Below are 26,932 nucleotides of genomic sequence, written 5' to 3' on the forward strand. Positions count from 1 at the left end.
AAAAAGGGAGAACAGCCTGGATTGTCCAGATGGGCTCAATATAATCACAAAAATTCTTTAAAAGTAAAAGAGGGAGGCACAAGAGATCAGAGTGATGTAGTAGAATAAGTGCTTGACCCACTGTTGTTGGCTTTGAAGGTAAAAAAGGAATACTGGAAAAAGCAAGGAGAGATTCTCCCCTCAGAGCCTCTAGAGGAAATGCAGCCCTGCCTGCTCCTTGATGTTTACCCATGAGACCCATGTTGGACCTCTGATTTAAAGATCTGTAAGATAATATATTTGTGATGTTTTAAGCCACCAAGTTTGGTAATTTATTAGAGCAACAATAGAAAACTAATAGATAGCTGCTAATCAATTAGAAGCAATTACTACAAATGCAATCATTAAGAAAGACTACAAATAATCAATTTGAACAACAAAAGAATAACATTTAACATTTAACCTGGAAATGCAAGTCCATTTTGAAGTAATAAAAGTAGAAACACACGGATCCTTGGCATATAGAAAGGTGGGAAAGGACATTTGTAAGAGGAGTGCTTTTTTTCCCTTCCACTAGAATACTACTAGAAGAGAAAGAGATTCATGAAAAGAACATATTGATCTAAAGGATAAGGTAAGAGTTTTAAAAAGACATTTGGAAATGCCTTCCAGGAGAAGGGATTCTGCCCCTAGAGATCTTTAAGATACACAGTCATCTATTTTATCTACTTTGGATGGCCTAGATTTGTCTGATGACAAAGGCCTAGATTACACAATCTCTCATGGCCTCCTTCAGCCTAAATATTCTACACAGACTTGAGTCTGTTCAATTCAGTGACGCAAATACATAGTTATTGCCTATCTACTCACTGTAAACCATTCTACTCTGAATAACCATAGAATAAGACATACGAGACTTCAAGTTCACAGTCTAATAGTGAACCAAGATCAACCAACCACATTCAAGCTAGACCATGAGAAGAATCATAAAAGATGGATAAGTAATATATTTATTAAAACCCATTAAATATATAAAAATAAATGCATCTTTATTGATCATAAAACAAACGGTATCATTGGTCAACATGGAGATTAGCAGGACACCAACATATTGCAACAAGAATTTATCCTGCCTTTCCTAAAACACTTTGTAAGAAAAGTAAAGTAAATGAGGGAAAAGTCTTAATTGTAGAATTTCAGTTTAAAAATGCAGAAAAATAATAGAATTATTATAGATTCTATCTAGAATATGTCTAAAATGTAAAATTGCCATTTTACAACCCCAGCATAAAATAATGAATCTAGGCAATGATCACCAATAGATGCTAAATCATTAAGTGAAAATTTGATTGTGAATTTTATAATTTAGAGATCAGCGTGAGACCACCTAAACACACCAAACAGTTTTAACATCACTAAGTACAATACCAATCATCACGTATCTCTTTTGTGAGGTGTTAGAAAATATACAGCACCACTTATAAAGTATTACTTTCCCTCAAAAGCTGAATCCAAACCTAATATGTCCTCCAAACCTAACTATCTTTTCACAGGAAATACAGGGATAGAGGAGCTGGTTGAAAAATACAGAATGGAAGCAACCAATTAAATACAGAATATAGACCAGGATATATAACCCAATTTCTCCACACATCATTGACATTTAAAATGGGAAGAGAAAGAGGATTATTATAGAATAAAAGAGATTTAAGAAACATAACAGCCAAGTTTAACATGTAGACCTTGTTTGGATCCTGACTCAAAAAAGAAACAACTCTAAGAAGGCATTTTAAAATCACCAGAGAAATTTAAATATGGGCTAGGTATAAAATAGTATTATAGAAATATTGCTATAATGTGATAAAGACATGGCATTATTAAAAATATTTATCTGTTAGAGATGCATACTGAAATGTTCACAGATTTAAAAATATGATATCCAATTATGCTTTAAGATACTCAAGTAAAAAAGTTGTGAAGAATATATGGAACAAGATTAGCAAAACAGTGATATGTATTCAAGTTGCATGATGAGAAATGAGAATCATTATAATCTTCTCTCTCCTTATGTGTTTGGACTTTTCCATAATAAAAATTTTTAAAGAATGAAAACAATAATAAATAAATAAAAGGATACCTAATTCATTTGATTATCCCTTATCATTGAAGTAGTGAATGGTTGGTATATTTGTGCTAGAAATTTTCTTTAGCTTTCTGCACATATTTCTCATTAGCAATCTGATTTCTATAATTTTAAGATTGAATGCCTTTGACCTCACATGGAAAGGAAGTTTACAATTGACCAAATTCTCAATTACATAACCAAGGAGAAAAATTATCACAGAGAGGAAAAGGTCCAAGATAGCCGATTAAGTAAATGCTACGTCTACTGCCTCCCAGGACCACACCAAAATTACAAATAAATTATAGAACAATCAACTTCAAGAATCATCTGAAGACTAGTTAAACAGAACCCTTATAACTAAGGACATAAAGAAGAGGCCACATCGAGACTGGTAGGAGGGGTGGGGACATGAAACAGGCTGACCCCAAACCCACAGATAAAGGTTGAACACCAGGAAGGAGACCTCAGTGGTGGAGGTACCCCTGGAAGAGGGAAGGGCCCAAACCTCACACTGGGCACCCCAGCCCAGGTGTCCTGTTCCAGGAAGAGGAGTTCCCACAACATCTGGCAGTGAAAATCAGCGAGGACTCTATATGACCTGATGAGACAGAAGGCAGTTAGAAAGCCAGATGCCATTTTAAAGGAACCACACACAGACTCACTCACTTGCAAACATTCACCTGGTTTCCAGTGGAGGGGCAGCATCTCAAGAGGCGCCAGAGACATATCAGGAAAGACTGAGTTGTGTGGCTTTGAAGCGAGAGCTGGAGGGACAGGAGCCACTGTCCCTATGTGGAGCCTGCCTCACATGTAACCTACAAGAGGGCACCATCTTTTCTATGTTGAACCCTCTCCCAAAGGGCCAAATCTGAGACTGCATGGGTCTAGTAAAATCCGTGTATTCATATCACCTTGGTGACACCCTGGGTCGCTGCCCAGCTAGTACTACATTGCCAGGGGCACTCTCAGCTATTGAGCACCGGCCCTACCCCACAAACTGTGGAAGCCTTTTATAGCAGTGGAATGCCCATTGCAGTCTGTAGAATTTTGGGGGGTGGGCAGTGAGCCGCAAGCTATACCACAGCCACTCTTAGGCAGCTCTTGGGGACCTGTGGGTCTGAGGTGAGTGGTGACGGGCCACAGTGTCCTCACAGCAGTTTTGCAAAGTGGTCACAGGCCCAGCACCAGTGCAAGACCTGAACTGGTATTAACTTTGTAAAAACCACCAACCACACCCTATAAGTCCCAGGAACCCCACCCTGCCCACCTAGTGCAGCAACGCTGATGGCAATCTCAGCTCCTGGGTAGCCGGCTCCTTCCAAACAAGCTACAGAAGACTTTTACAGCAATGGGTGGCCCACAGCTGCCCAGAGACTTTTGGTGGTGGGCAGTGAACCACAACTTGAGCCGCAGCCTCTCTTGGGTGGCTGTTGGGTGTGAGGCGATCGGTGTTCTCAGGGTATATTGCAAAGTGGTTACAGGCCAGGCCCTGGAGCAAGAACTGAATCTTCATTAACTCTGTAAAAACCACAAACCACGACTCATGACTTCCTGGGATGCCGCCCCACCCAGCTAGTGCTGCATCACTAAGGGCACTATCAACACTGGCTCAACCAAACCAGCCCATGTACCTAAGGAGGCTCTTTCAACAGCTGAGACTTATGGGCTGCAAGCAGGTAGAAACAGGCCTAAGGAGCTGTGGGACTTTTGATAAGCTGTCACAGGTCCAATACTGGTAGTAGCTGGCCTCAGTTCACAGCAAGGCTATCCCCACCTGCCTCCAGGTCCAACACAGGCAGCAACTAACCACATGTAGCTTTGTAGCTCCTACCAGGTTGCCCCAGGCCAGTCACAGGTAAGACTGAGATTGGCCTGCATATGATCCCCTCCCAAGAGACACCAGAAACAACACACCCAGAGGCTGGCCTCAGACCACATTAAAGCACTACATGGCTAGCCCTACAAGAGGCACACCCAAAGCGTGGTCTAACAACAACAAAAACCTGCTGGGGTCAATCTCCCTCTGAGGGGTCATCCCACGCACAGCAGCTCATACATTGTGGGTATAGCCAACCTTTAGTCAGTAAACCTGTCACACCTACTGATGTGCCTGAAGCAATCGAGGCTCAAGAACAACAGGAGAATTCACACAACACAGACAAGGGACATTCCTGGAACACATGCACAGGTCGTCAGGGAGACTGCAGGGGGATAACACAGGACACTTACTACATAAGGACACCCAGCAAAGATTAAGAGACATAGGAAATCTACCTAATACATAGAAGCAAACACAGAGAGGCAGCCAGAATGAGGAAACAAAGAAACATGTCTCAAATAAAAGAACAGGAGAAACTTGTAGAAATAGAAATAAATGAAATAGAGGTAACCAACCTACCAGAGACAGAGTTTAAAACACTGATTACAAGAATGCTTAAGGAACTTAGTCAGAATTTCAACAAAGAGATAGCAAGCATAAAGAAGGGCAAAGAAACCATAAAATAGAACCAGTCAGAAATAAAGAATACAATAACGGAAATGAAGAGTACACTAGACAGAATAAACAGCAGATTATCTGAAGTAGAGGACTGAATCAATGACTTGGAAGACAAGGTAGCAGAAAATACCCAATGGCAACAACAAAAAGAAAAAAAAATAGTGAAAAAACTAAGATAGTTTAAGGGACCTTTGGGACAACATCAAGTATAGCAACATTCACATCATCAAAATATCAGAAGAGGAAGTGAGGGAGCAAGAGATTAAGAACGTATTTGAAGAAATAATGACTGAAAACTTTCCTAACCTGGTGAAGGAAACAGACATACAAACCCAGGAAGTACAGAGAGTTCCAAATAAGATGAATCCAAACAGGCCCACACCAAGACACATTATAATTACAATGGGAACAGTTAAACACAAAGAAAATCCTAAAAGCAACAAGAGAAAGACAACTAGCTACTTACAAGGTAGCTCCCATAAGATTGTCAGCTGATTTCTCAACAGAAACTTTGCCGGCCATGAGAGAGTGGCAGGAAATATTCAAACTAATGAGAAACAAGGCATTACAACTAAGACTACTCTACCCATCAAGGCTTTTATTTAAAGTTGAAGGAGAGATAAAGAGGTTCCTAGAAAAACAAAAAGCTAAAGGAATTCATTACCACCAAGCCAGTATTACAAGAAATGTTGAAAGGACTTCTTTAAGTAGAGGAAAACAAACAAACAAATGAAAATAAAACATATGAATAATAAAATGGCAATAACTATGTACCTATCAATAATCACTTTAAATATAAATGGATTAAATGCTCCAATCAAAAGACATAGGATAGCTGAATGGATAAGAAAACAAGACCCATGCATATGCTGTCTACAAGAGACCCTGTTCAGATCAAGAGACACACATAGATTGAAAGTAAAGGGATGGAAAAAGATATTTCATGCAATTGGAAACAAGAAAAAAACTGGGGTAACAATACTTATATCAGATAAATAGACTTTAAACAAAGACTATAATAAGAGACAAAAAAAGGACATTACATAATAATAAAGGGATGAATCCAACAAGAGTACATAATCCTAGTAAACATTTATGCACCCAATATAGGAGCACCTAAATATATAAAACAAATATTGCTTGACATAAAGGCAAAGGTCAACAGTAATACAAACATAGTGGGGAACTTCAACACTCCACTGACACGAGAGATCTTCCAGACAGAAAATCAACACGAAATTATCAGCCTTAAATGACACATTAGATCAGAGGGATTAAATTGATATTTTTAGAGATTTCACTTCAAAGCAGTAGAATATGCATTCTTTTCAAGTACACACGGAACATTTTCCAAGATAGACTACATGTCAGGCCACAAAACAGATTTCAATAAATTTAAGAAGACAAAATCACGTCAAGCATCTTCTCTGACTACAATGGTATGAAACTAGAAATCCATCACAAGAACAAAACTGAAAAACACACAAACACGTGGAGGCTGAATAACATGCTACTAAATAATGAATGCATCAACAATGAGATCTAGGAAAAAATCAAAAGATAACTTGAGACAAACAAAAATGAAAACACAACGACCCCAAATCTATGGAACACAGCAAGCAAAGTCTTAAGAGGGAAATTCACTGCAATACAGGCCTACTTAAAGAAATAAGAAAATTCTCAAATAAACAGTCTAGCATTACACCTAAGGGAACTGGAAAAACAATAGCAAACAAAGCCCAAAGTGAATAAAAGGCAGGAAGTAATAAAGATGAGAGCAAAAATAAATGAAATAGAGACTAAAGAAGCAATACAAAAGATTAATGAAATCAAGAGCTGGTTCATTGTAAAGACACACAAAATTGACAAACCTTTAACCAGAGTCATTAAGAAAAAAAGAGAGAAAATCCAAATAAATAAAATCAGAAATTAAAGTGGAGAAGTGACAACAGACACCACAGAAATACAAAAAAAAAAAAAAAAAAAAAAAAAAATTAAGAAAATACTACAAGCAACTGTATGACAATAAATTGGACAATGGAAGAATGGAAGAACTGGATAAATTACTAGAAGCGTACAATATACCAAGGCTGAATCAAGAAAAAACAGAAAATCTGAACAGACTGATTACTACTAATGAAATCCAATTAATAAATAAACAAGCTTCCAACAAACAAAAGTCCTGGGCCAGATGGCTTCACAGGTGAATTTTACCATACACTCCAAAAAAAAAATTAACACCTATTCTTCTCAAATTCCCAAAAATTCAAGAGGAGGGAAGGCTCCCAACCTCATTCTACAAGACCACGTTACCCTGATTCAAAAACCATACAGACATTACAAAAAAAGAAAACTATACACAGATATCCCTAATGAACAGATGCAAAACTCCTTAACAAAATAATAGCAAATGCTACTCAGCAATACATTAAAAAGATCATACAGCACAACTGATATGCAACTATCATTCCTGGTATGCAAGGTTGGTTCATCACATCAACCTATACATCTCATAAACACAATGAAAAATAAAAATTATATGGTTATATCAGATGATATAACCAGAAAAAGCATTTGGCAAAATCCAGCATCCATTTATGACAAAAACTCTCAGCAAAATAGGAATAGAGGAAATATATCTCGACATAATAAAGGCCATATATGACAAACCCACAGGTAAGGTACTCAATGGGGAAAAACTAAAAGCATTCTTCTTAAGATCAGGAACAACACAAGGACTTTCACACTTTTATTCAACATAGTACTGGAAGTCCTAGCCACAGCAATCAGCCAAGAAAACAACAACAATAATAATAAAAGGCATCCAAATGGGAAAGGAAGAAGTAAAACTGTCATTATTTGTAATTGACATGATTCTATACAGAGAGAACCTCAAAGACTCCACCAAAAAAAACAAACTATTAGAACTGATAAATGAATTTAGTAAAGTAACAAGACACAAAATTAATATTTAGAAATTGGTTGCATTTTGATACATCTATAATGAACTATCAGAAGAAAAATTAAGAAAACAACCCCATTCACAAAAAGCATCAAAAAACTACATAAAAAATAAACTTAACCAAGGAAATTTTAAAGACCTGTACTCAGAAAATTATGTCATCGAAGAGAGAAATGAAAGCAGATACAAATAAATGGAAACATATACTGTGCTCATGGATAGAAAGAATTAATACACTTAAAATGTCCATACTACCTAAAGCAATCTATAGATTCAATGCAATCCCTACTAACATACTAATGGCAATTTTTTTACAGAACTAGAACAAATAATCCTAAAATTTATATGGAACCATAAAAAACCCCGAATAGCCATGACAATCCCGAGGAGTAAGAATAAAGCTGGAGGTATCATGATACCTGATAGCAAATTATACTGCAGGGCCATAGTAATTAAAACAACATGGTATTGGCATAAAAACAGACACACAGATCAATGGAACAGAATAGAGAGCCCGCAAATAAATCTATGCCTAAATGGTGAGTTAATCTTTGACAAAGGAAGCAAGAGTTTGCATTGGAGTAAAGACAGTCCATTTAATAAATGGTGCTGAGAAAATTGGACACAATGCAAAGAAATGAAACTGGACCAACTTCCTAGGGCATATAACAGAATAAACTCTAAATGGATTAAAGATTTCAATGTAACACCTGAAACCATAAACTCCTAGAAGAAAATAGAGGAAGTAAACTTTCAGACATTTCCCAAAAAAATAAACAAATGAGAGTACATCAAACTAAAAAGGTTTTGGAGAGCAAAGGAAACCATCAAAAAACAAAAAGATATCCTACTGAATAGGAGAAGATTTTTGCCAATGATACATCTGATAAGGAGTCAATATCCAAAATTTATAATAATGATAACAAAAAAAAACCTCATAGAACTAAACACCAAAAGAACATTAAAAAATAGGCAGAGGACCTGAATAGACATTTCTCCAAAGAGGATATACAGACATATGAAAAGATGCTCAACATCACTAATCATCAGAAAAATGCAAATAAAAACCACAATGAGATACCACCTCACAACTGTCAGAATAGCCATTGTCAATAAATCAACAAACGTGTTGGAGAGGATGTGCAATATTGGTGGGATTGCAAATCGCTGCAGCTACTATGGAAAACAGTATGGAGGTTCCTCAAGAAATTAAAAATAGAATTACCTCATGACCTAGCAATTCCAATCCTAGGTATTCCAAAGAAATCCAAAACACTAATTCTAAAAAATGCAGAAGGTGCAAAAATAATGTATACGCATTTTAAGAAAGGAAAAAACTGTATTAAAATTGTAATACCCAATAGACACTGACAACAAAAGATGAACACAAGTCATGTGCATACATTTTTTGGCACCCCAGGTATATGCACCCCTATGTTTACTGCTGTGCTATTCACAATAGCCAAGATATGCAAACAACTGAAATGCCCATCAATAGACAATTGGATAACAAAATTTTAGTACCTTTATACAATGGAGTGTTACGCTGCCATAAAAAATGAAATCTTACTATTTGCAACAACATGAATGGACGTAGAGGATATCATGCTAAGTGAGATAAGTCAGACTGAAAAAGACAAATACCATATGATTTCAATTATATATGGAATCTAAAAATCAGAATAAATGAACAAACAAAACAGAAATAAACTCATAGATTCAGAGAACAAACTGATGGTTATTAGATGGGAGGGTGATTGGGGGATGAGTAAGGTGAAGGGATTAGGAAGCACAAATTAATAATCACAAAATAGTTACGTGGATGTGAAATACAGAATTGTGAATATAGTCAATGTTGTAAAAATTATGTATGGTGTCAGATAGGTACTTGACTTATCAGGGGAATCACTTCTTAAATTATATAAATGCCTAACCATTGCACTATACACCTGAAACTAATATAAAATAATATTGAATTCAACTATAATTAAATATGTGTGTATATATATATACATATTATATACAGGATGTAAAGTATAGCATAGGGAATATAGTCAATGGTATTGTAATAACTATGTACAGTGTCAGATGGGTAGTATTCTTATTGGGGTTATCATTTTGTGAGGTGTGTAAATGTCTAATGTTGTTTTTTAAACCTGTAACTAATAATAAAAAAACTATCACAAATAAACCATTACTTGTAATGATCAATAAATAAAGGAGCAGTAGATCTAGATCTATTTCTATTTGTGTGGAGTTAAGTATATAGCTTCCAGTCACTTTTTATAGTAAAGAGTGAATGTCATGGCAGAATATTTGCCAGATTTCAAATTCCTTATATTTTATATGGTCAAAGTTAGTGGTATTATATTTGTCAAAAGTGCCTGATTACCCCAAATTTTTGGTAACTATAATTTGTTTGCTTTAAAGTAATTAAGGGGCCGGCCCGGTGGCTCAGGCGGTTGTAGCTCGTGCTCCTAACTCCGAAGGTTGCTGGTTCGATTCCCACATGGGTCAGTGGGCTCTCAACCACAAGGTTACGGGTTTGATTCCTCAACTCCTGCAAGTGATGGTGGGCTGCAACCCCTGCAACTAACAACGGCAACTGGACCTGGAGCTGAGCTGCGCCCTTCCACGACTAAGGTTGAAAGAACAACAACTTGGAAAAAGCCCTGGAAGTACGCACTGTTCCCCTTTCCCAATAAAATCTTTAAAAAAATAAATAAATAAAAATAAAGTAATTAACAATGTTACTGTGTAGCTTGGTTTTAAAGTACAACAGAGACTTCTCTATAAGAAACAAGGGGCTTCAGTGAAACAAGGGGCTTCAGTACAAAACAGATTCATCTTCAACATTCCCTGCATGTATGCATAACTGCCAGACCTGATCTACAATAGTTTAAGTTACAGGGTTAAATATCAGAAGTTCATAGAAAGGCTCTTTAGCAATAATCCTATCAGTGGGGCAAATATAAATTTCAGGCCATTCAGAAAGCCTTTGAAAACGTTCATAATAGATTATCTCTTTTTCGAAAATGTTATTCTTAGAAAGGTCTTATTCACAAAATTTTTTCTGAACGTAAAGTTGCCCACATCCTCCAATTACATTTTAATGTGATTGAAACATTTTAAATAAAATGTAAAACTTTATAATACATATAAAATTTTTAATCTTTTTGTCTAAAATACTCTGCATTTTAAACACAGTAATCTATTTTCTTTTTAAAGGTAGATTCTCATGAAGAGACACCCAAAAAGCCATAGTTGTTATTTTTCACCAGAAGACAATAAAGACACCAAAAAAAAAAAAAATTTATCCATATAAACAAGCTATATTACAGAAATTTAAACCAGACATTTTAGCTTATTTTTTTCCCTGTGCAATTTAAGTTATGAGGCCAGGAATTATAGGTATAATTGCAATGAATTTATTATTTCTGTAGTACATGCAGAATATGTATTACGTATTTTTTGATGTGAGGTATTGTGCTATGTGTAATGACTATTATGAAGATGATTTGTAATTCTGGCATTCGATTTGGCTGAGGATGTAGAAGAAAGGGTGCTTGCCTTCAACATTTATGTATTATTCAATACCCATTACCTTTTACCTCTCTTCTTCCCATGCCTGAAAGACAAACATCTTACCGACTACAGCCTCGGTGTATTTCCCTTCTGCCGGAAGAGGGAAGTACTGGTTTGGTGATAAGTTGCTGCCATATCCCAGGAGAAAACCTTCCAGTTTTACGTTCGGACTTGGACGCAGAAACTTCAAGAGAATGGAATCACTTGTGGTATTGATGTGGACTTTCAGGCTTGGCTTTTTACCTAAATATGGAAAAGAAAAAAATAGGTAGTTGTTACTTTACCTCATTAGTATCCCAGGACGATTAAGGGGTGAAGGTTAGTTGTATTGGAAAACAAGTTATCTGCTCAGTTACTCAATATCACAACACACCCACCCAAATTGCTAAAATACAGGTAACTTTGAGGTCACAGAAAGCAGACTGCATTAATAACATATAATGCAGTCTAGAATACAATGTAAAATCATAGGATTTAGTATTTGATAATTTGTCATTTAAAGGTAGATGGGACTTAAGGCTATTTCTCCATGATTGGTCAGGATCTTCATTTTATACGTATTGTCTGGGAATGGCAAAAACATATGTAATTGGTAAACTGAATTACAGCACTTTGAAAACCCTCAGCCTCCTCTGTTGTGCTTTTTGGCGGTACAGAACTTAGTCGTTAATAGAGCTGGAAAAGGATGGAAGTGGGAGGGTTTCAGCTTAGGGATAACTGAGATGGTAGAATAGGGAATTTTGAAGGAGGAGAAGGGTTGAAAGGAAAGATGTTTAGTTCTATTAGGAGCTCACAGGTCAGTGAAACAATGACACGGAGATACCCAACAGTAAATTGAATATCTAAGTGTGAAGCTCAGGAGTGGGCTACAGACCCATCCTGATGTCTTTAATTTCTAAATGATAATTGGATGAATTTTCTCAGAGAGACTGTACAGGGTGAGGAGACAAACAATTAAATTTTTAAGGCTTAAGAAAAAAAATCTATGCAGGCAACAGGGACAGATAATCACAATAACCAGAGGTCTTGACTAATAACCAGTGAGGCAGTAACATTGACCTTTGTCTTTGGGGCCAGAAGGAGTGAAGTTCAAACTCCAGCTCTGCCACATGCTTAGGAGTGTAGCCTCTGGCTACTCACTGAACAGGCTTGAGACTTCTTTTCCTGACTTATAAATTATGGATAATGGAAAACAATTATCTTTGTTTACTTTGACAGGATGTTTATAAAGATTAGTGCAAATAGCATTATCTCAAAACTGGCACATAGTAATTACTCAACTGGTTACTTAATCAGGTCCATTCATAATGCTTTAGCCACAATTCAGAAATCCAGAATGGTTTGTAAGGTTTTTTAAGTTGATGTCAGACTAATTTGGTAACAAAACCGGATCTGGACCATCACGAGGCCACTTAGTCTTTCATAATCTTACTGAATAGTCAGTGTGACTATTCACATGTTTAATTATAGACATATTAATATATTTAATTAAGGGGTCCTGGTCAAGACCCCACTGAAGAGGTTACTTACTATATGATCTAGGCATACTAGTACATTTCTAAAAATCCAAAGATTTTCTGATTTCTGAAACATGTCCCACTAAGAGTGTTAGATAAGAGACTGTGAACTTTAATTGCTTTTTTTCTTTATTCCACAGGGATTTCACAGTTTTAAAACATGTTACCTACTGGGAAGTTTGCATTTACTAACTTAATAATTCACATTCTATTTCTTATTCATCAGACTTATCTTGTGTATGTACCAGTTAGCACCTCTGAACAACATGGGCTTTGCAAAGTTGTCATATTAAATTAATACTGTTCCAGGCAAAATCAGCCTGGATCACCTCAGTATAACTACATAAAAGATTTTCATTAGGCCTTTGAAAAAACAAAAACAGCCCCTCCCTTGATACCAGGTTGTAGGAACCACTCTTTTACCTTAGCAGCCAGTGCTACTATTTCTAGACATGTGCATATTTGTATTTCGCAAGAATTTCATGTAATTTCTATGAACTTTTTTTATTATTAGTTTCAGGTGTACAAAACAATGTAATAGACATTTATACTCTTCACAAAGTGATAACTCCCCTCCCCCAATCTACTACCCCTTTGACATCATACATAGCTGTTCCAATTCTATTGACTCTATTCCTTATGCTGTACTCCATATCCCATGACTGTACATATGTTAAATGATAGTTGACATTCATTATTATTCAGCTTCAGCTTCAGGTGTACAGTGCAGTGGTCAGGCATCCACACCGTCCATGAAGTCGTCTCCCTAATGAGACAAGCGCCCATCTGACACCCGACACAATCTTTACAACATTATTAATTATATTCCCCAAACTGCCTTTCATATCCCCATGGAAATTCTGTGAACTTCTTGATTCTGATTGCTATGCCTATTCTTGTGGCAAAATTGAAACTCAGATATATTGGGGTGGCTTATCCAAAGTCTGAGGAAGACTGATCTAGTCCAGTTCATCTAGTCCAATTTTCTCACAGCACAAACAGCTAAAGTGAGGGCATCCACATCCCCATCACTCTGCAAATTAAGTGCAGGGTCAAAGCTGGATCTTGGGTTCTCACTAGGCTGGACTTCTACGGTTTTGATTGAGGACTTTGTCAATACCTACCCAATAGAGTAAGACCATAACAACCCCCAGAGCATAACATTCAAGTTGATGCTAACTGCTGATGTTTTGTCCTAATTTTGTTAGATTTTGATGACGTGATTTATACTTCAGATTATAACAGATTTTTTCCAAGCCAATTATTTCCCTTCTAAGTTATGTTAACCCTAGAGTTACTCCATCCTGCTCAATAGAACAAAACAAATCAAGAACAATAGAACTACAAATCAAGTACTTATTCTGCTACCTTAGTAGGCTGTCAGATCTTACGATAAGTCAAAACACAGCTGGCCTGTTTCCAATACCTTGTTGGGAAGAAGAAATTAAGGGATCTTAATACTTAGGCTGCATGCATGTTTGAATAAGAGCCAAGTCACAGCATCAGCACACTAGACCTTTGCTCACATGTTTTGCCCTGATGTAACATATTACCCTCCCTTTGGAAAGCAGAAAGGATGGTGACACCAATTGAGAAGAAGGCAGTTTGTAAACAGAATCACTAACCAACAGAAGTAGAACTTCTCTGCAGAGGAATTTTCTGACCCCATCCTTCTCCCTTTTGCTAATAATCTATGTCAACAAATACATCAACATCATGTGACTTTTCAAATGAATTGGCAGTTAGCTTCCCTATTTTATTCAAAATTCCAACTCATGCTATTTTCTAGAGCTAAACTTTAAAAAAGTCCCGAAAAAGAGAAACACACAGATAAATCTTACCTCAAAAGAGCCCCGTAAACTTAATACTGAGATTATCATCCCAGCCCCTTATTTGGAACGAGGCACTCAAATTCCTTCATTATCTTGCCACACATTACATTTTCTCTTTTGCTTCTCAACATATCCTATTTGTTTTTGATCAGTATAATCTCATGTTCTGCAGTGCATACTAGACCATGGCCTTACACCTATGCTCTCTTGTCACCCAGTATGGTTCCCTCTATCTTTTGGTTTGCTTCTCTCCACCCCTTTGTTTATCCAGTTATTACCCTATTCAAAAAGCTGAAGCAATTTTGTTCTTTCAGTCTGAATAAGTTTGTAAACTTGTCCTTCAAATGAGTATTTAGAGTAGCATTAAATGTTACACTCTTGGACAATTTCCCCAATATTTTAAGAGTATATCTGTGCATCCTATAATAAGTTTAATGTTTGATAAATTTATCTTCACTCTGAGTAATTCTGGTTTAATGGTTTGGAACACTAATCATGTAATGACAGTTATCTTTCAACAGTTAGTATGAAGGCCTCAGGTGAATAACTTAGAAATTATAGGAAAATAATACAATAAGATACAAGCTTAACTAGGAAAACATTTGTAAGTAAAATGGCATATATGTCACCCAGAAAACCCCAGGAGTACAGAGAAACATGAGTACTGGAACAACATTTATTGTATCCTTTATGAGAAACAAAGTTTATGCCAATCAAGAGTGAGAGAATAAAGAATGTTAACATTTCAGGGAAGCAACACTAGGGTGGCTGAAAAAAAAGGTTGCATTTTGGCAAAGTAGAATCTTGGATCTATGACAATTGTCTCTAATCCTCTGTTTGCAACACCCTAGGGTATCTCTAAATATCTCAAAGGGTGTTGTGAAATTCTATAAGAAAAACAATGTCTTTCAAAACAAATTTAGAATTAATCCCCTTTTTAATTTTCAAAAGTAAATATATGCCCTGTGGTATTAAAAACAGTAAGGAATGTAGTGAAGCTTGAAACCAGACAAAAGGTAGACACTATAAGTTCATAGACTTCTCCAGATCAACCCGAGGAGGCTGGTTGCTGTTGCTATAGGCATAACTTCTGAGCAGACATTTCATGTTGACCCCAGAATTCTGAGTTGCTGTGGTCAGTTTCAATAAGCTCTGCAGACATAGAGCACAAACATATGACAGTTAAACCAGCTAAACTACCACGAACATCCAGTCTTGGATCTGTGAGAAAGGAGTTACCATTATAACCCCTTCAGTAGGAGGAATTCTTTCATGTCTAATCTCTCTGAAAGTTATGTTATACTTTCCAAAATATTTCAGAATGTGGTCTATACTGTTGATAGGAAGTTGGTCAAATTGATAAAATCACTTCAAGAGAAAAACTACAAAACACTAAAGCTCTCTTCTAAAAGTAAAAAATATCAATAATTAGCTTATATGCTCTCAATTTTGTGAACCATTAATGAAGAAATTAAAACTATTCTAAATAGCAAGTTTGGGAATAAACCAGATTAGCATTAAGTTCCATAAGAAATTAAGTAAAAGAATTTCCAATAATACTGATGTCAATAAAAAATAATAACAACTCAATTGTTTCAGGATTAAAAGAATAAACTGGATTCTTATTCATAGTATGTTTCTCCTTTTTTTGCACACATTTCATTTAGACTGATGACCTCCATACTTGCTCGGTCACTTATTAGGTTATACAAAATCAAATTTTCTAAGATATCAAAATAATTTAATCAATTCCCCTCAGTTCAGATATTACTTATGAAGCACAGATTTTAAAAACTGATAATTGAATTGATCAAATTTAAAAATTTGAACTTTAAAAATAACTAAGGAAAACAAAAGCCAATCTATAGGTTGGGAGAAAATATTTGTAATACATATATCAATTAAAGAACTTGTATCCACAATTGTTAAAAGAATTCTTTCTACTCAATAAGAAGACGAAACATTTAAGAAAAAAGGGCAAAGGATTCAAATAGATTCTTCACTAATAGAGATATATGATAGCCAACAAGCACATGAAGAGATGCTCAAACATCAGGGTCATCAGATGTCAAATGGTAAATATTTTAGGCTTTGTAGGCCTGATGTTCTCTACCACAACTTCTTAGCTTTGCAATTATAGCACAAAAGCAGCTATTGACATTATCTAAACAAATGAATGTGTCTGTCTTCCAATAAAACTATATTTATAAAAATAGACATCTGGATTTGGCCACCAGGTCAAAGTATACAAACTCCTGGTCAACATCATTAGTCTTCAGGGAAATGCACATTAAAACCATAATGAGGTACCACACACATAAGAATGGCTAAAATTAAGAAGATTACCAAGTGTTAGGCAGGATTTGGAACAAATGGAGTTCTCATACATTTTGAGTGTGAATGTTAAATGATAGAACCACTTAAAGTTATCAATTTCATGCCTAGGTATTTACCTAGGAGAAATAAAAACTTGTATGCAGATATTCAAAGCACCAAACTCGGAACAACACAAATGTCCATCAACAATTGAATAGACAAACAAATTATGGCTTATTCATACACTGGGATATGACTCAGCAATAAAACAGAACAAATTACTTATGTAATTCAACATTATTGAATCTCTTGTCTGGCATCCATCACGGGCAATGACCTTCCTCATCTCTGTAGCTACCTGATACACTTCTGATGGAAGGTCGGTCACTCAAGCATCTTGCCATTACAGCACTGGGGAAAGTAGTTTTAATAGTGCTTAACACTATTATTCACTGTTCAACAAATGGTACATATACAAAATCATTTAGTCCTTTTAGGCATCATTATGCTCCAAGAACCGACAACTATAAGTTTCAAATGGATTCTATGTTTTTAGACAGTGGATTTTGCAAGCAGAAAACATTCCAATGCCATTAATGGTCATTAATAAGCAGCTTATTAAGGAGCTGTCAAAACGTCACATCTCAAGTTTATGTCTTAAGTAGGACAGTTATTGTCAACCAATATATTTAAAGGTTTCCAAAAAATTATAGTTGATAACATAGGTTGTATTTAATTGAACTGTAATGACAAGTTACACAAACCATAATTTAAACATAGTACTTGACAATAATTTAACATTTGCTTTAATTCTTAGAAAATCAAAAAGGGATCAAGTAACAGGTTTAGTGCTCAAATGACTCTCCCTGTGCTGGTACCATGATCCAAGGATAGGTGTTAGAAGGAAAAAGAAAACCATATGGAATTTCAGCAGTTTTCCTGTGCCAGCCACAGAGTTAAGAGAGTTGCCAAAGGCAATTAGACAAGTTTCTTCAGTTCCTGATCCTTAAATAGAATGCTTAGTCTGTAACCTGTAGCATCACTTTTTTACACCAATAACAACTTTAAAGTCAGTGACCCAAGTGAAAGTTTTCCATTTCAGAAAAAGCATGACAGCTTCAGTTAAATATTTTAAAGAGAATGGAAATGAAATGTTGCTATTAATTAAATACATTAGGCATTATAAAAACAACTTCCACCAATGCTGTAATAGCAAGATGTTTAAATAAACCTTCCATTGCAAAAAGAGTCTGTGCAAGGTGGTTCTGGAGATGAGGACACTCATGACCTATTCTGCACTGATATGATGGCAAGCCAGAAATGGTAAGCAGAAGGAATTAAATTACTTTGGTGGTAGTGGTGGTGGTGGTGTGTATTCAGAACTGTAATTAAAAGCACTCACAGAGTAATTATTAGACGAATGCTTTTTAAATTTCAGGTTCTTATATTTCAACCACCAATCCCATATATCTCATGGCATCCTGGCTCTCTGGATCGCCAGACCGAAATTCTTCCTCAAAATTCCATAGATTCTCTGTCACTCTCTTCCCAGCTCTTTGAGAGTGGAGTTTTACCAACGCCTGATAGAGAATTTCTGAGAGCTTGCAAAGAACTAGTGTGCAGTAAACCTAGAGCAGCTTTACATGTCTTCCAGAAACAGGGATACCACTAGCAGTTGCATAGTGCAAAACTCTAAATGGCACCATTCAAATCATCTTTTGTTTATAGTTCGGTAGAGCAGCCGTGTTCAAAAGTCCAGGCAAAAATAATTGGTACTTACAAAAATGGGTGATTTGATAAGAGTAACCAACCTGAAATTCTCTAACCTTTTCCCCATAGCCTTCAAGATGTTCCTGCCCACTCTGCCTTTCTCACTCCATGACTTTGATTTCTATCTTCTCTGCCTTCTGATTCTGTTGTCACTGATAATAAGGGATATGTGTGGTGGGAGGCCTGGTATAAAGAGGATAGGAATTTGTTACAAAACTTGGACAGTGTGGTCCCTAATTTACAAATGAAGTCACTTCACCAAATATATACAACTCAGATGAGGAATCAAGGATCTAAATAAGAATAGAGGAAAAGAGATTCTAGGCATTTGGGAAATGGTGGATTAAGACCACACAGCTTTAGATACGAACAGAAGGCACCCCTACTTGTGTTTTTTAAACACACATCTGAAACATAAGAAAAAAATACTGATTAAAATAATTAGATATATGCAAAACAAGACTTTTATAAATCTAAAGAAAATGAAATTTTATTTAAAAGTACAGAAAAAAATATTGTGGTAAAAATCCATGAACCACATGAACAACTGTCAGAGCCAGGGAATAGGGACTTTTACACAAACTCAGAACGTGACTTGACATATTTGTGATCAGTGTTAGCGAGAAGCTCAAACGACAGCGTGCCATGATCTCTGTTCCAGCATAAGTAGAACAGCATGTTCCATCTCCAATGCCTGTGGGGAGTCTGCCAGCTGGAGGACATGTTCCCACATGCAACATGTGCTTCGAGTTCAGGAAATAGAGTCCAGCTCACCTGGAGAGCTATCTTCATGAAGCCACACCAGAACAATTCCCATAGAGCTATAACCCCCCAGGAGTCAAATAGTTAGCTTTTCATTAGGACATTATAGTCACCAAATACCTAGAGGATGTTTGCTATTGGATTTAGAAAGAAATGTTATTTTGCCAAAAGTCTGCAGGGGCAAATATTTTCTTCCTAATGGCACTTTATATCTGTTTGCACAACTGTTTGAATAAGTGAGCTCCATTTCAGTTAAAACAAGCACAGTATCCACCTTGGTCAGAATTCCCAGTGACCTGATTCCTCAGGTCGAGACTTTACCATCTGGTGGCTTTGGATAACTGAGTGAGACAGACTGAACCTGCCAATGTTGACATTTCAGCACCACTTGGCAGGAGCAATAACTTCATCACATACTTTGTGACCCAACTAACCGCCAAGCAGGAGAATTACTTTTCACGGACTACCTTCTATGGCAACAGCCTCTCATTCTTAAGGAGAAATAAATTCCTGAGATATACACACTTGTCACTTGCACAGAGTCCCCTGATCTAATTCTCCCAAGATTAAAGTCTGGAGCATACTGGGCTTTTTTCAAGAAAGGGAAACCCACATGCTATCAATGACCATAAGGGAAAGGGGGCATTGACGTGGTTAACTTCAAACAACAATAAACTCTATATTTGCTTTGGGTAATTTGAGGCATATGCATATGTATTTTTATTAATCTGCTTTTCATTTTATCCATTTATTCACTACTAGGTATTAGTCATTAATGATGCCAATTCAAATATGACCTGTCTGATCACCAAGATTGTGCATTCAAGTAGTAAATTAGGCAGATGAATACGTCAACTATTTTAGTGCAGCAAGATTAGTGCAATTAGTACAATGTGGCCACAGTAGAGGGGCTCTAAATCTGATGGAAGGGGTAGAAAGAAAGGATGCACAAAGAAAGTTTCCCTTTAATTTGCTAAGCTAGTCACAAAAATAATTTTTATTCCATAAGGTTATGTGAAATGCAGGTAGGGAAGTAGCACTTAAAGTCTATTTTGTAATACTCTTTGTATACTGTGTTAGACAACTGGTATATTCTTAGTAATTAGTATTATTTTTTTGAATAGATGTAAAAGAAAAAGAAGAACTTGTACAGACTAAGGGATTTAACAAAACTCATTTTCCTTCTTTCTCTGCTTGATTTTCACAAAAATCCTGGAGTTGATTTGCTTACATTCTCTTGCTATTGAAATTAAGGTGTGATGGCAATAGGTGCTCCTAGTGGAAGGTGGCATGGGCTCCATGCTAGAGTTCTTAAAGAGTGGTTCCGTGTTTAGGGCATCCGCATCACCTGGAAACTTGTACGTACATATTCTTAGGCCCCACTCAAGACCTCTTGAATCAGAAAGTCTAGGCAGAGGCAGCAACCTGTATTTTAACAAGCTGTTTGGGGAATTCTGATACATATTCAAGTTTGAGAACCATTACTCTGTGCAATTCAGTGAATCAAAAATAAAATTAATGGATCCACTGTTTTTTGAAAAAATTTACAGATATTCAACACAATATGGAAGGGAAAAAATCCACACCTACAATCCTGTTAGATTTCCTATCATGAAAATTTTATATATAATTTGGTTGTGAACAAACTCTGTGAATTAGGGTTTTCTAGAATTATAGAGACACATAAGGCAAAATGTTTTAAACTGTTTGGAAACTTTCTCTGACTTTTAGCACCAGTTATGTGTCTTTAAATCTAACCAATCTTTTTAGAGACTTAGAAGTAAGATGAGCTTACTTCAAACATACAGAAGAGTTGAAAGAATTGTGCCATGCACATCTTTAGAACCACCACCAAGAGCCAATGATTGACATCCTACTATACTTGTTCTATTACATATTTATCCATCTCTATCTCTCTATCCATCCATTAACCCATTCTATTTTTTGATAATAATAAATTTCAAAATAAGTTGCATTTCAGTATTCTTCACTCCTAAACACTTCAGCATGCATATCATTAACTTGAGTTAAATATTTATATTTTTCTTTTGAGATAAAATTTACATATAATGAAATTTATAACTCTTAACTATACACTGTTGATTTTTTTCCAAATGCTATATATCTATGTAACCCAATCCTATATCAAGATTTGGAAAATTACCATCAACCTAGAAAGTTTCCTCATGCCCCTTCTCAGTCCATTCCTATCCAGCCTCCCAGTAACAACTACTGTTCTGATTTTTACTTCCATAGATTAGTTTTGCCTGTTGTAGACTGCAGTTAAATAGAAGAATACAATATGTACTCTTTTATGTAAGTCTTCTTGCACTCAACATAAAGTTTTGGAGATTTATATATATTTTTTGTATGAATTAGTAGTTTTTTGCTCTTATTTTCACTAAGTTGTATTCAGATAATTATTAAAACCAACATTTTTATATCTCCTAATGTCTTCACAAAGTATGGATCTCTCTTGATTTGCCAATTTTTAAAAAATACTGATTATATTGCAATAAAATTTTCTCTGAGAACAAGGGAGAATTATACATAATTATATTTATATATATTATTATATATAATATAAATAAATTATATAATATATATAGAGAATTATATATATATATTTCCAGATATTTATTTACATTATGTTATTTACCAGGCAAACAAAACTATAAACTTTCCTATTTACAATAGATCATTATGAAATTTAAATAACTGTTTAATAGTAAATGCAGACAAAACTATGTAATGGTTTCCTCTTCACTGGAAGGCTCAGTACTGGTCACTGATATTCAAGGTCTCTGATACCTTTCCTTCTCACTCCCAGCTAATGGAATACCAGGCACATGTGAGCCTCTTTTGACAGCAAAGTGTGATATTGACTTTCTTATCTATGAGTGATTTTTCACGAAGAAGAAAGTAGGTAAGTTTAAACATGTGTCATAAGAAAAATAACTGCTTATCCTAACAGTCTCAAAATGATAAGGTTATCAAAAAAACCCAGAAAAGCTGTCATTCTGATTAATGTCACTCTATTTGGTCAATTTTCCAAAAGGACCTATAGTCCTTTTTTTTTCTTCTCTCAATAACTTCAATTTGGATGCACAATAAATTCCATTGATCAAATAAAAGTTTAATTTAATCAATCGACCTGAGGAGTCGACAAATCTTAAGGATGGGTAGGAACTAGTCAGCCCGTGTCAGTGTGCATATGGGGTGAGGACAGAGGGCAGGAACATTACTGTCAGGCAGCTGGAATAGCATCAGCACAGGCACTGAAGGAATAAGTAATTGGTGCACTTAGAGACCCTAAGGAAGGTCAGTGTCGCTGGGATATAGTGGGGCGAGGGGTGTGCAACGAAGCTTCAGAAGACAGAAGGGGCCCAGTAGCCCACTGTAAAAGATCTATCACTGTGTTAAAAGCAAACCTAAATTATTTCCCCCGCTAAGCTATACACACACACACACACACACACACACACACACACACATTTCTGAGAAATGAATATAAAATTTAAATCTTATACAGTTATAAAATATATCCACATGGTAGAAACCTTGCCTCACTTGCCCTCACTAACAAGCAACTCAAGTAAAATGCTCAGAGCAAGATTTGATTTGTATGAAAAAAATATGCTGTTTGTAATAAACAAACACCAAATATATTTTACAAGTAGATTACAGTTTAAATGGAATTTAATCAGTACCGGTCCCTCTTGCAAACATCGTGTGCTATTAAAATCAATTGTTATTGTAACCAACTCAAGCCAGCTTTATTTGTGAAACAAGGAAATAAAGGCTTACTTCTCTTTTAAAAAAAAATCAATTGTTATTAATTTCACTCTTCAGCCAAAAGTTAAATGAAAATAAAGCAATTGGCTCTAATGGACTCTATTGGCAAGGATAGCCTGAGAATTATGCTGCTTACCACCTACTGTAATTCCTTCTTCCCCAAATGACTCCTTTATTGCACTGTTTAGTCCAAGCTGTTAACACATTTCCTATTCCTCCTCCTAGCACATTTTAATCTCCCTTTCCACCCCACCACAATAATAATCCATGCATTGGCTTTTTAACTTAAAAATTATGCAAATAATACACATTTATTTTAATAACAAAATTATGAGTTGCAAAAGAGACGAAATTTGTTTTTAAAATTACCCATTATCTAATATGCAGAGAGGTCTTCTGTAAAGAATGTTTTATATGTGCTTCCAGATATTTTTTCCTGAGTATAATATACAGAAGTTGCCAAAAAAAGTATGTACATTTTAAGAAAGGAAAACTGTTTTAAAATTGTAATACTCAATATATACCAGTAACAAGAGATGAATACAAGTCACGTTTGACCTCTGCAATTACAAGAGGTGCTCAAAGTGGTCACCATCAGGGTCCAGACACTGCTGATTACGGCGAACTACTGCTTGAGCAACGTTGACCAAAGTGTCCACTTGTGTACATTTTTTGGCACCCCCAGTATATAACAGCTTACAAAAAAATGGGTTATATATTCTGAGTGCTATTTTACAACCTGCACATTCTTTAACATAATATAGCTCCACATTCTCTTTTATAATGACTGCACTATTTTTTAATGAATTCGTAGGGGTCTTTTTTTGATAGTACACTGACCCCATGTTACCTCAGCGAGTTAGCAGAATTTAACAATTATCCCAATAATTTTACAATTGAACTTATTTTAGTGAAATTGGTATGTATTTTTAGAGATGAAAACTTGATGTTACAAAGTTTATATAATTGGTTCGAGCCTAGGTTTTCACCACATATCGATCAGTCATATTGAATCCATATGGCAACTGGATAAACTCATTGTGTTGTTTTTAAGATTACTGCTAATATTTCCATGTCCTAAGATTCTTTGCCTGGTCTTATAAGGAGTGGTCCTTTAGGGAGGGAGGAATGCATAATGGGAAGACACAAGGTTGGAGCCAAAATACCTGTGTTCAAGTCCCAAGTTCCATGGTAATTAACTCAGTGTCCAAATGTCACATTCTCCCCTATAAAATAGAATTAATCATACATAGCTATCTTCTCAGAGTTGTTAGTAGGATTAAGTAAAATAGTTTGGGAAAAGCAGTTTCTAAACTGTACAACTCAGGGATAGTTGTTCTTTATGTGATCTTATTCATGGGTTTTGCTCAATTTGGGTGTACGTTGAATTTTTAAAGTTCCTTGCATTCAACCAAATATTTAGTCTATAAATACAAATGTAGCTTCTATATGATCGTAAGCTACACAACGACACTGGTCCTGGCACAGAGAGGATATTCAATAAATATTTTTCAAATGAATGAACAAACACATACAACATTTTTCTTAAATAGGAAATACTGTGCCTGATAGGAATTAATGCTAAGATAAGCAAATGAATCTCCTCAAAGACAATGTATTATATTGGAAGATATAGACTTGTGCAAGTTATTACTTAATACAGTCAATAAATTCTCACAGTAGAGTAAGCCCCAGCTGAGGTAATTCAGAGGAACGCTAACCAATTAGAAATTGGTAGGTCAGGAATGGTGTTACAGAAGTGTCATCTGAGAGCGATCTTGAATGTTAAGAAAGATTTGTCCAGAGACAGCAGGAAGGAATTTCAGGCTGAGGAAAAATAAAGATGAGTGTTTGGATGCTGATGTCTGTGATAATTTATTCAACTAGACTGTGTAGAAGGCATGTGCTAGCAAAATCTCTTTTTATTGAAAACAGTCTTTCCATTCCCTAATTTAAAATTAATATAAGATCATAAACATCTGATGCCATTTCATTATCATTCCCACACAGAAATCTGTCTTCTGAGGGAGGAGTTATGTCTAAGGGGTCCAAACATCAAATAATACATGTACTTAATTTCTGTGGTATCCATTCTATTCCAGGCATCTCACAGTGGTCATTCACGCATGGCAACATCATATTCAGTTTCGTGGAGTTGGGACAGGAGCCGGGCCATGACGCGAAGCCCAGCATACTATATTCCATCCACTGAGGATGAAGAGATACACCTCAGTCCTCTCTAATGAGCAATGGCGGACTCATTCTTAACATTTACCTATTATAACAACAGTTCATGGGAGAGTAGATAAAATCTGATTTCCCACGCTAGCATTAAAACAATTTCAGTGGTTTTAATGATTCTAGACATGTCTGAGACAGGTCTAGTGCAGATTGGAGAATTCCTTGTTTCAGACACTTAAGTTCCCATGTTCCCTAATTTCTCTATGGTATTTACCATCTTAACGTGTGTGCTTTCACACGTTCACTCATGCTTGCCCGCACCCACCCACCCACACTCACCTTGATTTTATTTTACTCTGTGACACAATGGTATCCTCATCTCATTTTTCTAAAAGCACTTCTCTATCTCTCTCCCTTACATTTCTTCCCCTTCTGGCCCTCATTAACTTGGCAGTTCATTAAGTTGCAGTCCCTTGCACCTTTACACTCAAGTCTTCAATAATAACTTAGCTGCTAACTACTAAGTAACTTAGATTACTTTGAAATCTACACCTCTATTTCTTAATACTCACTCAGCTTCAATCCTCCACACTTCTTCAACCACTGACACTCATGACTCCAAAACCCACCCACCACAATCTTCCTCAAACACCAATTTACTGCTGCCTTCCCTACTTCCTTTATTCTACCACGGTCACAGGCACCTGAGTGGCCCTTGCAGAGTCATCTTACATACCTCTCTATAAAACTGGCATCAGACAGAGAAATCCAAATGCAAACATGTCTATGAGTTTGCTTCACTATCATTCTGGGGCTTTGGAGCAGTGGTTCTCTTCTGAAAAGCTCAACTTGAGGGAAAAGTGACTTTCCTTCTTTTCCTTCTTTCTACTGAACTTTGCCCATGTCAGTGCAGGTCATTGCAGAGCCCAATAGTTTTACTACAACTGAAGTCTCTTAAGAACAAACCACATATAATTATTGTTTGATATAATTTAAATTACATGAAAAGATTTGTAAATTAATCAATAGACCAGCAATTCCTATTTCAGCCTCTTTCCTAGCCCTTTTCAATAAGATCACTGCTTATTATTTCTAATTCACCCAATTTGTATACTATTAAATAAAAACCCAGTTTTTCCTATTGGTATTCTTGTCCCTGAAGGGAAAATGCATTTTTATCTCTGGTCTACAAATAAATCCCTTAAATTTTGGTTAAAACTGCTATACTTCCAATTCAATTCATCTAAAAACATAATTTTTAGGAAGCTTTCCATGAACAAGGCGTTATACTAGACACTGGGGGTATAAAGACAAAACCTTCTCAACTTTGACTTGTTGGTTTCTCCTCTGTACAGTTTAGATAACTTTTGCATACTATCTGTCCTTTTATTTCTGTAAAATCTCACTTAGTTCCCTGAGCTGCTTACTTGCTCTTTTTTTCTGTCTTTCCCTTTCCATTTCCAACTCTGAAACTTCCTCTTGCATCCTCTTGATGTCATCTTTGATTTTTTTCCACTCTTCAAGTATAGTTCTCTCAAATTCCCATGTACATAGAATGACCTCATTCCTTTTTGGGGGATGGGGCAATGGATCTTCTGGGTCTGCATAAAC

General features: G+C 35.9%; 1 protein-coding gene across 50 annotated transcripts in view; it reads right to left on the minus strand.

The window, feature by feature from the left end:
* ABI3BP (ABI family member 3 binding protein) overlaps positions 1 to 26,932 on the minus strand; it is a 248,933-nt gene that overhangs the window by 176,755 nt on the left and 45,246 nt on the right. For all 50 annotated transcript variants that reach the window (XM_033130366.1, XM_033130223.1, XM_033130130.1 and 47 more), the window contains exon 2: positions 11,212 to 11,391. In XM_033130366.1, the coding sequence (XP_032986257.1) occupies positions 11,212 to 11,391 (180 nt within the window). The remainder of the gene's footprint in view (positions 1 to 11,211; positions 11,392 to 26,932) is intronic.

Source organism: Rhinolophus ferrumequinum, chromosome 2 (genome assembly GCF_004115265.2).
Source record: "Rhinolophus ferrumequinum isolate MPI-CBG mRhiFer1 chromosome 2, mRhiFer1_v1.p, whole genome shotgun sequence".
Taxonomy (NCBI): Eukaryota; Metazoa; Chordata; class Mammalia; order Chiroptera; family Rhinolophidae; genus Rhinolophus; species Rhinolophus ferrumequinum.